Raw genomic sequence first — 17231 nt, 5'->3', positions numbered from 1 at the left:
CGAGGAATCAGGCTATTTTAATTTTCAGAGGTTCCTGTCGCAAAATATTTGGACTTCTTGTCTAATAGCTCATTCCCTAGTTTGATTGAGAGGGTCAACGAATGTCAGCGACCTCCTGCATCAGACACGGATCAAAAACTGTTTGGCTTTGAAAGTAACAGGAAAGACAGAGCAAGCAAAAGAGACGTAAAAAGAAATAACAATACTGACAGCTGCATCATATGAAATAACAGGCAACCGGGGAGAGTTGTGTCGTCAAGATCAGGGATTGAATTTAATGTCTAATCCCTTATCACAGAGTAGGAGATGAAGATAAAGACAAATCAGTTACAGATTAAGTGCGTTTTCACAACTGAAAGTTTGGACCAAGGTTCAAACCAAGGTTTATGTCTTTGTCAGATAGTTTACATTTCATTGGTTTGTTTTGGTTTCAGTATCCAATTTACAGAGCGGAATAAAGCCTTTTGTATGACTAACGTACGCCCCGCCATCATCAGCTATATGGGCTGTGTGTACCTACACTTGACATTGATTGGTTTGTAGATGGGCGTGCGTCTTATGTCGGCATGTTGTCATTCGGCAGGGAGAGGAATTGCGAAATTGAATGAACCGTTTCATTTTGAACTAGACAAAGACCACCTCCAAACCACTTTTTGTTTGGACTAAACTGAAAAGTCAGAGGGTCCGCACCAAAAACGGTAGGATGTGAAAGCGCCTTAACAAATAAACCTGGTTTCAGCCAACTGTATGCACGACTACAACGGACTGTAAGTGAAACATCAAAACTGTCAGACCAGGCAGTTGGTGTGTGTTAATGAATTATGTGCATATTCATTTGTGTGTTTTTATGCTTTTCATAACAACTTCTGAAGATGCACAGATGAGGTTACTCGCTTTTCTAAACCCATAGAGGAGCGTGTAATCTCCGAAGCTGGAGCTCCAAGGTTTTCATATTACATCAGCAGTATAAGCATGAGCACACTGTGCTACATGAATGAAATCAATTTGTGGGGAAAAAGGGGGCGAGCCTTTCATTTCAGAAATCAGGCATGTTCCCTCCTGGTGTGAAAAAGCCAGCGGTTTTCTTCTTCTCTGCCTCTTAGCACCCGCCGAGGAAAGCCGGCTTTATGATACCATGATTCACTGGCAGTCTAATGAGAGCCACAGCCCTAAGCTCTTTATGTGGCATAAAGGCTGCCTCTATTAGTGCTGCTGTCAGAGAGGGAGCTGGGCATTGGGCGGCAGCACAGTGACAATTCAGCTCACCGCATTTACTAATGGGGATGTGGGGCTGTCAGCTGACAAACTGGCGCGGCCCCTGAGTGGAGGCAGAACCAGCGGCTCTAACCCAAACTCCAGGTCAACGAGGAGAAACAAGACGATAATTCGCAAATGTAACTAAACTCAATGGGTTTGTCACAGTAGGAGTAGATCACAGCAGGTCTCCACATTAAGTAGTTTATATTGTAATGTGCAAACAAAGACACACATGTTTTAATACCAGAGAACACCTTCCGACTTCAGTTATATTTGTTTTCTAGAGTAATGAACTAAAAGATGTTAATTTACAACTTTCTCACACTCATCACTGCATCGTCAGCACAATATATATCATTTTAAGTTTTTGATACTTTCCGTGTCAGCTCCAATATCGAGTACCGGGGAACAGACAGATAGTAAAGGGCCGATATGAAATGAGTGGATTGTCTTATTGTCAGAGAGGATAAACAGCAAACAGAGGAAAAGACAAGACAAATTTAACTGGCTTATTTTTCTTGGCCAGCGTTAATCTGAGGCTCCAGTCATGATAAAAAGTCATCGGCTCAGACCTGATGTGTCTGCCCTTCATTCGCTCTCAACAAGTCACGTCCAGTCCTGGCTCAGGCCCAAGTGAAAGGTTGCCAGGTGAATGTCCCGTATCAGGGACAGAGACAAAGACAGAGAGAGGGAACAGCCACATGCCTCCTCCTCACTGCAGGAGTCACGGCACTCATGGCCCATGTCAGACTAAGACCAGCAGGGTTTCAGTTCAACTGCAGGTGGAAGAACCGCAGCAGCCTGACTGGGACATTTGGAGTTACTGTCATACCCGGAGTACCCAACTGAAAAAATCCTCTTCTTTTGCAAACATAACTGAAGTGAATCCTTTGACTCGAATGGAACAAATAGCTGAATCATTTCACCCAGAGACGGCCACTGAGCAGACAACTGGGGAGGTCTGCTATTATAAAAATCAAACAATGGTCTCACAAAACGGTTCTGCAACTTAATGGCATGTGTGTATTCGTGCGTGCATGGTATCAGGTATCATTCCAAGAAAGTAATAAAATGACAAAACAACCCAGCAGCAGAAGAAGAATTATGCATTATGAGAAATCCTTGAGCCCAGTCACCCATCACGTCAACATTTTAAACCAGTCAAGGCCGTGATCTCCAGCGCTGTGCACTCACCTTGGCCTTGCTGCTGCTGCTGTTGCTGTTGCTGCTGCTGTTGTTGTTGTTGAGGCCGGAACTGGCATCTTCGTGAACACTGTCCAAAAGCCAGAGGAGGAACTCCAGGGCGTCGTGCTGAGAGTTTCCACGAAACTGAGAGCCGTATTTGGCCACTATGCTCTGAGGAGAGGAGAGAAGTCATAATTAGTCTTTCACTTTAGGTCATTTCAAAAATCATTAAATATTGACGTCCGTCCTGAAAAACGAGATCGCGATCACATGAAGTGTGGGAGTTTAGAGTTGGTTCGGTTTGGAGCACTCAGGAGGGAGATGGAAGAAATGCAGGGACATTTCTCTCTCTGATCATCACTTGATGCACGCTCTTTTAGGAACATCCTTCCGAAGTAAGAGGGGCTGACTCAGGAACTTATTTGGTATTTCAGAGCAGAAAAGCTTACACTGATGTTAATGTCAGGTGGTTACTGTATCTGGCAAATTTTTTCTTTTATGCATTGAGTTGCAAATTCATATTTTACTGTTTTATTTCTCTCAGTTAGTGCAAGTAAACCTCTAAATGTATAATGTGGCAATTACAGGGTTTCTGCAAGTTTCCTGCATTTCCTTCATCCTCATTTTCTATTCTTTAAATAAAGATAATGTTATTTCTGGCAGCATATCAGTATCAGTACACAAAATCAGACACATGATTTGTGTTGCTGAATGTGAAGAAATTGTTCTCTTAACATATTCATGGCTCATACAGAGGAAATAAAATAGATTGCCAGTGTCTAATTCAATTATGAGAGTTGTGAGTTTGTGATTCAGACGGAAAAACTGACAAACTAAACTAATGACAGCACACACACACACACACACACACACACACACACACACACACACACACACACACACACACACACACACACACACACACACACACAAGGTGGCTACTTCTCAGCCTTTGCATCATTCTCCCTCTCTGTGTGTGACTGACAGGATCCAGGCTCTGCTCCACATCTCATTAAAAATCACCACATCATACCTGCACTATCCCTGTTTCTAAATATAAATATGATGGTGATCCCCCCACCACCGCCCTTCACACATACACACACACACACACCTGACGGAGACAGCCCGCTAATGAGCTTCATCACTATGAGGAAGCTCTGACGGGGGATGGAGGGATGAGGGACAGATGGATAGAGGGAGCGGTGGTGTGAGGGAGGGTATGCTGGCTGAGTTTCAACAGAAAGGCCTGCGAGTGGTTTTGCTGTCAGCGCACTGAGAGGACGGAGCAGTTGTGGCTTGGCCCAGAAATGAAAAAGTGAGAAAACAGAGGCAGCAACATAATTCAAAACTTTAAAAAAAAATGGGAGGGGTGAAAAGACCAAGGACGAGAGAGGTAGCGAGGGGCAGTATCCAGGGTTACGAGGGCCTGGCTGAGTCTGGACTCAGGAACCTGACGACATCGAGAGGTTAGGACATCATGAAAAGGAGGTGGCCCTCATCTCTACTGTTTTCACCACATCCCTTTTCTGTGAGGCCAATACTGTTGCAAAATTGACGCATGATTGTGTGTGTCTTTCACCAAGGTGTGTGTGTGTGTGTGTGTGTGTGTGTGTGTGTGTGTGTGTGTGTGTGTGTGTGTGTGTGTGTGTGTGTGTTCAAATTTGTAAATGTGGAAAGGCATCTTTCCACATTGCATTTACATAGACATGTAAATGCAGTAAATTCTAATATGTCCTGCCAGTTTCATACTGATCCAAAACATTTTTATTTGCGTTCCTAATAACATTATGTGTGAAGAGCTATTTGCAGACAGACCTTATAGTTTCAGCTGCAGTTGTGTCTTTCTCTCACTCTTCAGTCCGTGTAACTTTCACTCGGAACCTGTTGTACATGTGACAGTGGCCTTTGTGCACTTGCACATGCAACTCATTGATTGAATTAATATGGTGGGAAACGCCAAATGAGGTTTATTAGTGAATTGAGTTTTGTACATGTGTGCATAGATCTGTAAATATGTAGATAAATCTGTAAATGTGGACCAATTAACGGCTGAAAAGTGATTTGTTCCAAAGGTTGGTAATACAGTGAAGTCACCAGTTACAACTCAGACGGCCCCTGCAATTGGCTGTCGTTTTACGCATGATTGTGTGTGATTTTTTTTACCCTGAGTGGAGGAGGTATGGCAAGCTAGGTGGCCATTTTCGTCTCTTTTCCCATGGGTATAGATTCCTGTATCCGTTCGCAAATCTCAGTATGTGTTTGCTGATTCTTTCACCCATTTACAAATCTGATTACACAGACGTGGATTGAGAGACGGCGTGTGTGTGTGTGTGTGTGTGTGTGTGTGTGTGTGTGTGTGTGTGTGTGTGTGTGTGTGTGTGTGTGTGTGTGTGTGTGTGTGTGTGTGTGTGTGTGTGTGTGTGTGTGTGTGTGACAGCTGGGAATGGCAGTTTAGCTCATCTCTTTGATATCTGTTTACAGTTTTGTCTCAAAGCATCTCTGGTGAAATGTACCACACGCTCTCAAAAGGCACCTAAAAGGATTTAATGAAGTGGCAAAGTTGTATTTCCAAGCAAGTCTTTTTTTAAATTGATTTCTTGTAAAGGGAGAAATGAAAGAAAGTAAGTTCTTGATACTGAGAAAAGAGGGACAGGCAAAATGTAGAGTAGTAAAAAGGTTGACAGACTGAGTTCCTCTGCAAACACTGGCAGTGTTCAAGGCCGACCTGAGCACAGCTCTGGTGGGATCTTAAGTGTTTGTTGAGCAAACACTCGAGCGCTTGTTGAGGAGAGGATGAAGGCGAGCATGGGGGTCAACTTGAAGGAGCAAAGAACGTTTTGGAAGAACTATTGATCAGTCTAGACCAGAGGATCTCAGCCCACACCTGATCGATTGGGTTGAGGCAGCATTTCACTTTGTTCACTCTGGCTTGAAGTGTCTTGTCTTTCATTTATTGATTTAATTTCTCATCAAATTGGAGCATCTGAAACAAGGCCGTGTGCTATTTGACCTTATTTCAAATAAATACATTTCAGAAGAAAAGGTTATCACAATTCTTCAATTACTGTTGATACTCAAAAGACAAAATTATGCTAGAAACACAGTTACAGAGAATAACTGGGCTTGGTCTCCAATGATTTGGTCCCACTGAAAAGTTAAAGCCAATGCAAATCTGGGTAGAAATGAAAGAAATGCCACCTTCCCACAAACAGAGAAAGGCATTGGAGATAAAGATGACAGAATGACAAAACACAGCCATGAACCTGCGCAGTCTCCGCGGCAGGGGGTCACGACCTCCCAGCGGTCAGCAGAGGGGCAGGGCTGCACTCTGGCGACCTCCCCTGCGCCAACACACAGATGTCTGTGTGGCTGTCCCATCTCGCTTACCTTTGCTTCACCTCACACCATTACCCCCCTCGTGCCCTCCTCCACACATCCATCCTCCTGCTCTGTAAACAATGACGGATCAGCACGCTGGGGGGCTGGGGATTTACCATAAACATACATCAACCCACCTACCGACCCTCCTCTCTCTCTCTCGCTCTACCTCTCTCCCTAAAAACACTCATTTTCACCAGCTCACCTCATCGTGGTGCCGCCTGCCAAACAGGCCTGGCTGGCTGGATGGATTCCCCAGGGGCAGACGGAGGGTGATATTGACAAATTATGACAGGGTATAACCTTAAGAGGAACTGCACACACTCTCTTTTTGTTTTTCCAGACAGACCACCCCCACCCCCACCCCCCCCCACAGGTGAGGCTGGAATGAAGCTGGATAGAATCTGTCATTACTGGCTGCTCCATTTACCGTTTCATTTTTCAGCGGGCCCAATGTTGCCGACTCACCTCTACCGTCAGCGCAGACCGGACGCAGGGCAGTCATCACTTACAGCCTCCACATATACCACTGTTTCTCCCCTCATGCTGTGTTTCATCTATCTCATCCCCCCCCTCACACACAACCCCACTGTCCTCTTTCTATCCTCCCCTCTTTCTATTATCTCCCTTTTTTCTTTCCTCTCTATCATAAAAGAACCATTCTCTTCACTAATCAGTCCCAGCTGAGCTCCACACACACACACACACATAAAAGAGATGAGCTCTCTTAGCAGTGTAGCACCTCTCCTCCTTCTATCATCTTTCCAATTCTAAGCTAAATCCACCTTCTTCTTCCCGTGTTGTGGGAGGCCACACTGGATTCACCACAAGAACAAGCAGGTATTTCTGATGTGAAACCTCAATGGTACATTTTGGAATCAGACCTAGCATTTGTCTATAAAGCAGAGAAGCTTTATAAAAGCTAAATAAAACGATGTTGGTTTCCTCAACAAACCCTAGCTTGTCCGCAGATGTCCCCCAAGCTTGGGATTTATTGGCGATCAGTGAGAAAAGCGAAGGGATGAGATGTGACGGAAGCAATCACCTCTGAATGGCTCACAGCCCAGGGAGGGCTCCCCGGGCTCTGCTGAAAGTGAGAAATTGATACTCGGAGGATTCACAGCTGAGAGGAAGGTCAGGGGCACATCTAGGATTTTTCTAAGTCAGGGGCCACATTTTACACAGCTGGGGTGAAAATATCTGTCCAACATCCAGTCACAAATCCTTATTCCGTGAGGTCATTCCATGTTTAAAGTTGGCTTTACAGCTTTGAGCAAATACACAAATTATTACTTCCACTAAGAAGGTCATGTTTTCAGTTCTGTCCGTCTCTGAGCAGGATAACGCAAAAAATTACTGAGACGATGTTCTTAAAAACTTGGTGGAAGGGGGGGATATGGACAGCGGAAGAACCAATTCACTTTTGGAGTGGATTCAATTAAGGGCATAGGATTTTTATTTTTTACACTTTCTTACATTTTGTGAATTTCTCAAGAAATAATGCAGAGATCTTTATAAATAAACCATTTTCATTTATTCGTATTCCCAATATTTAAAATGTAAAATATAGATAAAACATGACGTCCCACAGTTTGTGACGTTCACCGATCTGTAAGAAATCCAGGGACTAGTGAGAGGAGAGTTGCACTTCAAGGGCCGATCACATCACAGGGAGTGCCCCTCTGGCCCCACACACTGGGTCCTCCCATGAGCAGGACTGTATCTGTCAGCTATCGAGAGCTGTATGAATACGTATCCCATTTCAATGTGCTTCCCGTCACTGAGATAGAGCAGAAAAATCATCCCGGACTCTCCTCCGTGATTCAGCGATCATAGTCTCGCACCCCAGAACATTAAAGATTGATTTATTCCTGAGGCCTCCCACGCCACATCATTCAGGCCTGGTACCTAAATCATGGGAGGGAACGAAACCTGGTGGAAAAACTCTTATTGTAGCTCTTACCCTGACACAGCGCAGACACGCACTCCTTCTTGTGTCTCTTTATTGCTTTTTGTCACAGCGGTGTAGGTATAATGGGGTGCAGCTCATTGAGTCGTGGGAATACATGCTGCTTCCCAAACAGCGTACAGTGGCCCTGTTACAGTACTCGTAAGTTGTGTTTTCTATGTGTGAGATGAACCGTTCTAAGTTTTATCACTTCACATTCTCTTCAAAAGCTGAGACATAGATCCTGCTGCACGTCTTTGGCCAAACATAAAATACACTCATTATGATTATATCTGCTGGATGCTTGAAGGGGCACAATAGATCTTCTAGCCTCATACTGTTTTCAAAGCTGAAATCCCCCCAAAACAATTGTCCCACATCTGCTCCACTGAAAAGTGCTGCAATTACATTGAAATGAAAATCAACCACACTGTGCAAATTCATCAGAGTCCAGGTGGTGAATATCTGCTACCTCTGTATGCACGTCTGTCGACAGTGTATACATTTGCAGCGCTGAGGGTGAGAATAAAAGTGGGCCTTGAAGGAGAGCAGAGACAAGAAAAGACAAACACACCATCCTTCTCGCCGCCCTGCCTCGCTGTCACACACTTCCTGCACTTCCAGAACAAACAAGACAACTTAAAGCACCAGGCCTCGTCCTCCCGGGCTGAGCTCCTCGGGCCTCGCGGAGCCGCATTCTGTCAAGCGTAAAAAGAAAAAGATGAATCCGGGCTCCTCGCTGCAACTTCTTAAAGTAGTTTAAGTGTCGTTAAATCCTTTAGGTCAGGAGTGTAAGGCAGTAAATGGAATGAGCCTGCGCTGTTGTCAAGTCAAATTGATGTAGACAAGTGTTGGACCAACTAATAAAAGGACACTTCATCCCTGCAGATCTCATCAGCATCAAATGTGTAGCGAGGCAGTCATGGCGGGGTCGGAAATTGTAACCTTTAAATACAGAACCTCCGATGGGCTGATGACTGTCATTTGTATGCACAGATGCATCTGGGAGCATGTTTCTTAACGGATTCATGGTGGGGGACAGAGAGCTTTAAACCTCCTCGTTTCTCATCAACTCTACGATCTTCCTCCAGAGAAGAGTTGAGTACATCTGAAAGTGAAAGACCAACGCTGGACTCACACGTATGTGTTACATTCACTCTTGAAGGGGGGCATGCCTGCCGCTGACACGATGCCGGCGCGATCGTCGTAAAGACAACAAAGTCGGTTTCATGCTAGGGACACACAACACAGCCAGGGAGAAGAACACCAGAAATAAAATCCACAACCAGATGAACACACACCAGGTTCACCAGCTGCCTCTGCCGCCTCTTTCGGATTAACGCGATTTGATTGAATAGTGCCGAGCTCTGCTCAACTTCTGCTGTACGCAGTGCGAAGGACACGACACTGAACCACAATGTAGTTCAGCAGCACATGACATCACCCCCTTCAAGGTGAATGAGCAGCATTTCGGTTGAAGCCTCCCAAGCATACGTGACTCCTGGGTAAACAATCCCAAGCATCACTCCAGACTCAGAGTATTGCAGACACATAAGCTGTTTTCAGACATGAGTTCCACATGTGAAGAATGCAGCAGGAGATTGTCCAGGTCAGATGTGTTCAGGAATGTCCCGAACATTCAGGCGAGGGGGGGGCACCCGGGGCACTGGGGTAGAGCATGTAGGAGGCAGGGCATGACGTGTAAATTCTACTGTCATGTGTTGTTGTTAACAGCATTTGCCGTTATGACCAAATGGTCTTGAATCTTCTCGTCTTTCCAAGTTGACATCTTCGTCATGTATGTTAGAAGTGGGCGGATCGATCCCAAAATATCGATACTATGAAATACTCCGTACTCCTCATGAGAATCGATTCTGGTGCCAATAGGATCGATACAACGGGATCTGTTTCAGTGTCTCTCTTCTATGTTGTACCTGTGCATAGAGGGAAAAGAGCTGTCCACTCTTAACACATAATCATGTCATGAATGTGTATAAACGTACTCTTTCCTTCTCTCCACTGTGTCGTGCAGACAACACACACTCAGGGCATGAGCATTGCCGCGGTGCTCGCCCTGACCAGCTGCTTAACCCGACATGCAGTGATGGCTGAACAAAAGAGGAGCGCTTATTTAGACATAAAAATAACATGAGAAAGAAAACTCAGAGCTGCAGCAGTAAAGTAGGGAGGAGGAGGGGGAGATCAGCTGCACCCGGACCCCCGACACATGACAGTCTTTTCAGAAAGGCAGAGAATATCCAGGTATATAGATATGAAAATAATATTATAGTCAAACTGTATTGGTCATCATTTGCTGCTACTTCAGCAGAGTGATTAAATATAGCAGACTATAGTCAGACATTGAAGTAATATATTCAGCCAATTGAAACTTGCTATCTAAATGAATTAGTTTAATAGAATTGAAAAAAATAATTGACCTCAAACCAGAAATATGAAAATGGATAAATATAATATTCATTTAAAAAATACCTTTTTCATGTATGTACTTTAATTTACAATGATAAAAAAACATTTTTGTTATTTGCCTTTAAAAACTGTCCTGTGTTTTAATAATAAAAAGTATGGGTTTTGGTGATATTGGCCCTAAATGACTTGGTATCGGCTCGAAACAAAATCTTATGGTATTGCCCACCCCTAGTGTGTCACCTCTTTTTTTTCACATTTAGTCCTATTGCGTATTAGAAACAACATCAACACACCCACTTGCTCACTGCGAGTCTTCCGGACATGTTCTTGCTGTATTCTCACATGGGCTCACTCTCAAAATGTCAGGAGCAACTGACACAGACATTGGCTTTCTCACAAGCCCCAGGAAAATGTCCGGACTTCAGTGCATGTCTGAAACAAGCTGTGCAGTTCATTGATTTGTCAAAGGAAGATGCATCCAGCATTTAAATGCAACTTAGCAGCCTCTTTGTAAAAAGCCAGAGGTCAGTCTGGTTTCTTCAGTTGAGACATTGTGAATTCTACTGACGGGCTCCTGACTCCTACTCATTCCTAATCCCAACCCCTCCCGACAAAAGTTAGAAAAGATCCAACTTAGTAAGTTCTTCCACTTATTTGCAGGCCAGTGCTTCCCTTTCAGTGAGGATACATTTTGGAATAATGATCAGCTCTCAAAGATGTCTGGCTACAGACAAGGTGGGGTCTTGTGAGGATCACAGGAGGGACATTAAGCTTTGTTTACCAGCGCCGTCTCTCCCTCCTCTTTCTCTTCCTCTGAGTGCACACCATTGGAGGCATCTCAGCAGGGGGCATCCTCCCTTTTCCAGGCTGAATGCACTTGATACAGTAAACATCCTCTCTGCCGCTTCACCCTGGGATGAGCAGACACAAATCACTGTGTTGATGCAGTGGGGCGAGGCGAGAGAAGGGGAGTGAAGGACATGCTTTCTTTTTATTATTGTACCCTGCTATGATGAGAGGTATTAGAGCAACACAGAGGAAAGATTGAACATCTCTGTTTGAATACAGGGCCGCACTTTCAGACATTAAGTTCAGGGGCTAATACTCAGTGTTTCCTTCAAGTAGGTGGCCAAAACACTGACTGATTATCAGATTTACACTATGATATCAGTGTGGTGGCAGTTTGTGCTTTTCCCCTACTTTTTTCTCTCCTCAAGCTGTTTCGTGAGATGGTTTTTCGAATAAGTTATGCGACTGCTGATGAATTGGGCAACACTAGTGCCACCCCTCGAAACTCAAGTCTTGCATATGGTACACGTCGCCGCTTTACATGTGGGACTTTCCACCGTAAAATACAGCCAAAAAATATTTGCTCTGGCTAACACTACACTACAGGAAATCGCTACCTCTTCGCCGATGGATTCAAACGAGATTCAGTCCAGGGTCAAATGACTCTGCAGTAGACACGGGTTATTAATCTGTTACGGCAGTGATGGAAACATGACATCTGGGTAAACATGCTAATTTATTCTTCTTCTTCTTCTATATTTTGGCAGTCCAGATGCTGACGCTGCATCTTGTTTGCACTTAAAACTTCTGGGCGTAGCCATGAACTTTGGTGTACTTTGCGTTTGTGTACTTTTGCATTTTTTTACATCTTGGGAACAACGTGCAGCAGGAATTGTTTCTTTGTATCATGCAAGATGCCAAACTGGCAAGACGGCGAGGTGGCAGAGCTTCTCAGTTTCTGGTGAATTTGTGACGCTGAATATGACTCAAAGGGGAGAAAATATAAATAAACACAAACCCCTCGGCACGCTTCTGCCCATTTTTAGCAGGTTTACCCGCATTCAAAAAAACTTGCATATACCGGCTATTTATTTGTGGAAAAGAGTTTGTATAAGCCTGCAGGTTGAATGTCTTCCAACAAGCGTAGAGGGCAGACTGGGGGCCCTGCGTCTCTGGCTCACAACATCCATGACTGGCTACAGCAGCAAGAAGACCTCTGAAGCTCAGTGTGTGACCACATGTTGATTTAAACTCCTGGTATTTGACTGGTCATGGTGCACTTGTAACGTAGCCTCCACTCTATGCTATCACACGCACTGACAGGGAAGCTTGACTAACCCCGTCTTCCACATGACAGTCCAGGAATGCAGACGAACCACCTGAAGTGCTGCATTGTTGGACAGGTGAGTCAAGCGGAGACACTGTGACCTGCACGTAATAAGTAACCACAAGGCATGCACACTCTAAACTACCGCTGCTTCAACAAACAGGAATGAAGAGCTGTGAGGTGAAGCCATGAGGTAAAGTGCTTGGGTGTTTCTATTTTTATTGCTCCTATGATGCAACTTTATGCCACACGCAGGTTGACCGTTGACCTCTGAACCACACGCGATTAAGTGCACACCTGACATGCTTGTTCAAATATTAGTTTTTTGCAAATATAGACTTTAATAGTAGGTCAAACAGTACAAGTCCCAGAGAACTCTACTAGCACTGAAAACTATAACTGCTGTGTTGGTGGGCCTGCAGGGGCCCAGGACGCACAAGTTGCACTACAGCCATTAATGACTGTGCTTCAACTAGTAGCCACGCAGATTATGTGGGACAAACATGTGTGTGTGTATCTAGTCTGAAGATGATGACATCTAACGACAAGTCGTTTTCATACATGTCCGGACAATTGGGTCCGAAGGTTATCCCAACTTTGCCTTTCACCTATGAGCAAGGCAGCGGGAGATTGTTTGAGTCACACATGTTCACAACAACAGGATCATCTCCAAAACATTCAGGTGAAGGGGGGGGCACCTGGGTAGAGCATGCAGTTGGCAGTGTTCAGTGTGTGTGTGTGTGTGTGTGTGTGTGTGTGTGTGTGTGTGTGTGTGTGTGTGTGTGTGTCTCTGCCTCTGACAGACCTGTTGAGTCCAGCCCACACAGCACAACACCACAGACAGATTGATAATGTTTTGCCTAGAGACCCAGAAATCCACCTGTTCTCTTTGGCTCGACTATAAGCTGGTCACAAGTTTGCCGTGTCAATGACTTTGAAGTAATTTGATTTTAAAAGCCTTGCAGCCCTCGAGTAAAGCATAATTCCAGACAAATGTGCAGTTAACCCATTGACACGTAGTTAACTTGGGCCCTCGGGTGCCTGGGGCCTACGCCTGCTGCAGGTGGGAATAGAGATGGAGCCTTAACTTTAACAAACAAGCTGAATATAAGTTGTAAAGTATATATGATTGATATATGAAAAAAAACAAGTGTTTTAATTTTGTATTGGCTTCTAAGGGCAAATAATTGGAAACTATGTAGTGAAAAACTAAACTTTGTCATAGCAGAAACTTAGGATGGTGAAAGCAGCTAACTCTACAGACACGTCTATAGACTTGAACACATGGCCGGTCAACATCAGTCCAGTGTGTAGAGAGCCCTGGTCCCCCGGTCCCCCAGTCCCCCAAGTCCTCACCTTGAACTCCACGGACAGCTGCGGCGTGTACTCCAGCGTCCACAGCGCTCGAACCAGCGACGCCAGCTGCTCGGTCACCTCTCCCCGGGCGCCCTGGGGCTCCTCTCCCGGCGCCTCCCCGTTCACCTTCCCGTGGCACATGTCCGACCTGTACTGCTCCAGCCCCAGGTACTCGGCCAGCAGGTCCGTGTTGCTCAGGCACTGGACCACGGCGTTCATGAAGCAGGTGTTGCCGTGGTTCTTCAGCCCCAGCACCCCGGGGGTCTTGTCTCCGTAGCACGACGACAGCCTCTCCTTCACCGAGCCGTGAGCGGAGCAGGCTCCCGCCGCCGCCGCCGCCGCTGCCGCCGCGGAGCTCTTCTTGGCGGGGGCCGAATCCCTGGAGACCTGCGGGCAGTCGTCTTTGAAGCCCGCCGAGGAGCTCTGCCCGAAGCCGCCGTCGTCGTCCTCCCCGTCCGCTGGTTCCGCGTTGCCGAAGTGCGCCAAAGTGCCCAAAGTTTTAAGGATCCTTCCCATGAAATTTCCAAAAGATCGCAGCGATTTCCTCCGGATGAACCTCCCGGTCTTGTATTTCTTCTCTTTCCGCGTCGTGGACTTGGCTTTCATGGGCTGTTTCCTTCCCTTGTTCTCCTTGCGGGGATCCATGGCTCCTTCAGGCTCTGGGACCGAGAGGAAACGAAACCGGCTGAGGAGACGCACCTGTCTGCGAGGCTGTCTGCCCCCCTCCTCCTCCTCCTCCTCTTGACTCCTCTCCTCAAACCTTCACCGCTGTTTGGGCACCAGTGCGGCGCCAGTAAGGCACATGATCTCCGGCTTCATGCTCCTGACGTCCCGGTTGTTTTGTCCAGGTTGTGGTAGTGATCGGTGACGCTCCCTGCAGGAACTACGGAGACCAGCTGCCTCCCTCCCTCCTCACGCCGCAGGTTCACTCGCACTTCCTCATCGATGGATCGAGCGCCTGGCTGTCTCTCATTCCTCCCTCCCTCCCTCCCCTCCTCCTGTCGATGGAGCCACAATGAACCAGTCTGTTTCTCTTACTACCCGCCCATTACCCATGTATGTAATTAACCTGCATCACTTAATTAGTTGAGAGGTGCATGCAGTGAACAGGAAACCTTGTTTTACACAGCCACTTATCTGGATGCTAACTTTTATGACTTGTTTATTACACTGGGAACAAGGAAGTAGTTGTTAAAAAGGTGCTAAGCTCTGAAGCTGTGAGCTGCCCCCATAAAACCAATCACATCCTGGATACATATCTCCAGTGGATCTCATAGAAAACATCTTCACTAGTTATTAAGACTTTATATATAATTACTATATATTATCTACATATTTATCCACCACCCCCATAAGTGCAATAATCATTCGATTTAAAGGTTCAGTGTGTAGAATCTAGTGACATCTAGTGGTGAAGTTGCATGTTGCAGCTGAATACCCCTCACCTCACCCTCCTCTTCCGAACATGAGAGAGAACCTGTGGAAACTTTCAGTTGTCGTAACAACTCAAAAGGTGTTTAGTTTGTCCAGTCTTGGCTACTGTAAAAACATGGCGGCCTCCGTAGAGAGGACCCACTCCCGATGTAAATATAAAGTAGTTCAATATAAAGGGCTCATTCTAGGGTAAAGAAAACAACAATTCGTACAATGTAGATGAAACACACTCGTGAAATATCACTAGGATTGTTTATATTCAATTTCTGCCAATAGATCCCTTTCACCAAAATCATACACATTCTGAAAAGCCAAAGGACGTCGGCCATTTTTATATACAGTATGTAAAGTAATGCATTTATTGCTATTGATTGCTGATGCATCGTTGTTGGACAGAATGGCAAAGTATACTGATGATGCAGCTGACAACCTCTGTGTGTTACTATGCTCATCATATACATCCTGAGATATGCAACACTTCACCTTAAAACTAAACTAAAGCCCCTTTTCCACTGGTCAAAAAACCCACTAACAGCTGCTGACATCGGGCCTTTGACTGCAATAGGAATAGATACAATGGTCTTTCGTTCCCGGGTCTAATAACTCTGCAGGAGCCTCTGATCGGCAGTGATGGAAAAATGACACCAAGCTAAATGCAGTAATTTGGCAAGACAGCGAGGTGAGAGGGCGCCTCAGTTTTCGGTGCATTCGTGACGTGGAACATGACGCACCAGGGGAAAAAAAACTCAAGGCAAACTCCTCTACTGGCAATGGGAAAGGAGTCAATTGTCTTTTTTTAGCGTGACAGTAAAGATCTCTTAGCTCTTCACTATATTCCATTTCTTGCATTAAAATTAATAGAATGTTGAATCATTAAATACACTATGATCAATTATTCCTATACTCCTCCATGGCCACTTATAGGACTAGTCAGTAAAGTATCTACATGCAGAGTCCTGTGTTTTCAGTCTACTCCATAATGTCGCTGTACTGTGTCTGTAGAAGTGTATGCTGCTATTGAAATACCTTGACTATAACCCACCAGGCTTTAGAGACAGATGTATCCTATAAATAGCCTGGCTACTGTCTCCATGCCCACTAATGCTGCTGCTAATACACACTGCAAGCTCCACAATGTAAGAGACATGGCTGTTATAGAACCTTTTGGTCAGATACGTCACGAGCAATCAACAGGGATCCAGCATCTTTTTGTGCTATATTCAGATTCTAATCATCTGAGGCTTAATTTCACAGCTCACCAGCACTAAAGATTGAATTTTGTGAGCCAGATGTGCTGATTTATTGAAATAGATAGTCAGGGCACAATCCAATACTTTCATAATTCCTCTGATGCTCTTATTCCAGCGCTGTTGGAAAACAGATACACCATTATAACATTCTGAGTAAAACTAGGAGTCTGTGTGTTTCTGTGTTTTTCCTTGTACTGTAGTTTTCCTCTGTTCATAAGCAGGGTGGAAGAGGGTCAAAGACAGAGATGCCCTATTTTACTGATCCGGGGATGTTTTTGCTGACTTTGTTTATGATCTAGCTTTGTAATTTCACTTTTTGGGGAAAGCAGGGGCGAGCTATTAATTATTCAGATAAGCCAATGCGAAGAATAATGAGGAGAAAGGGTTCAGATCAGAGACAGTCTGGGAGGCTCTCTGTTGTGCGTTGCCTCCCTCTTTATCCAGAATCCTTAGAGAATCCCCGCTGATAGATTAGCTGACAGAAGCCATGTGTTTAAGTGCCACGAATCTGGGCCTCCTCCTTCCCTCTGCCACTGCAGACAGAGGAATCGCACCCGAAAGTAAAGTATGCATTTAATGTGCTGTATAATAAAGCCCTGTGAAAGTATGTAGAATGTCATTAATCCTGCCGTTCTCAAACAGTCTAAAGACACATAACGCATGCTCTTTGATGTTAATAATATATTCTCCTGCCTACATGAATTTCATATTCATGTAAAGTGTCGCTCTGTGGATTCCACCTATCCACCTATCCACCTATTCAGCTCCTGGGTGGAATATCACAGTAGAGACCACACTTCTCTAAAAGTGCAATCTCGTCTGTGTGTGATGTCCCTTTGCTCCTGAGAAAGGAACCACCTTTATACACCTGCAGTAA

General features: G+C 45.1%; 1 protein-coding gene across 2 annotated transcripts in view; it reads right to left on the bottom strand.

Moving 5' to 3' along the window:
* The window catches only part of usp43a (ubiquitin specific peptidase 43a), a 103092-nt gene extending 88472 nt beyond the window's left edge, over window positions 1–14620 (bottom strand). For both annotated transcript variants that reach the window (XR_007035001.1, XM_047344623.1), the window contains exons 1-2: window positions 13671–14620; window positions 2452–2613 (exon numbers count right to left, since the gene is read on the bottom strand). Coding sequence is in view for 1 of the 2 variants with exons in the window: in XM_047344623.1 (XP_047200579.1) it covers window positions 2452–2613; window positions 13671–14315 (807 nt within the window). In the remaining variant the exon portion in view is untranslated. The remainder of the gene's footprint in view (window positions 1–2451; window positions 2614–13670) is intronic.
* Window positions 14621–17231: the final 2611 nt, after the last annotated feature.

This window comes from Hippoglossus stenolepis, chromosome 2 (assembly GCF_022539355.2).
Source record: "Hippoglossus stenolepis isolate QCI-W04-F060 chromosome 2, HSTE1.2, whole genome shotgun sequence".
In the NCBI taxonomy this organism is placed as follows: Eukaryota; Metazoa; Chordata; class Actinopteri; order Pleuronectiformes; family Pleuronectidae; genus Hippoglossus; species Hippoglossus stenolepis.
The sequence above is the reverse complement of the archived record's forward strand: the minus strand, read 5'-3'. Positions and strand labels throughout refer to the sequence as shown.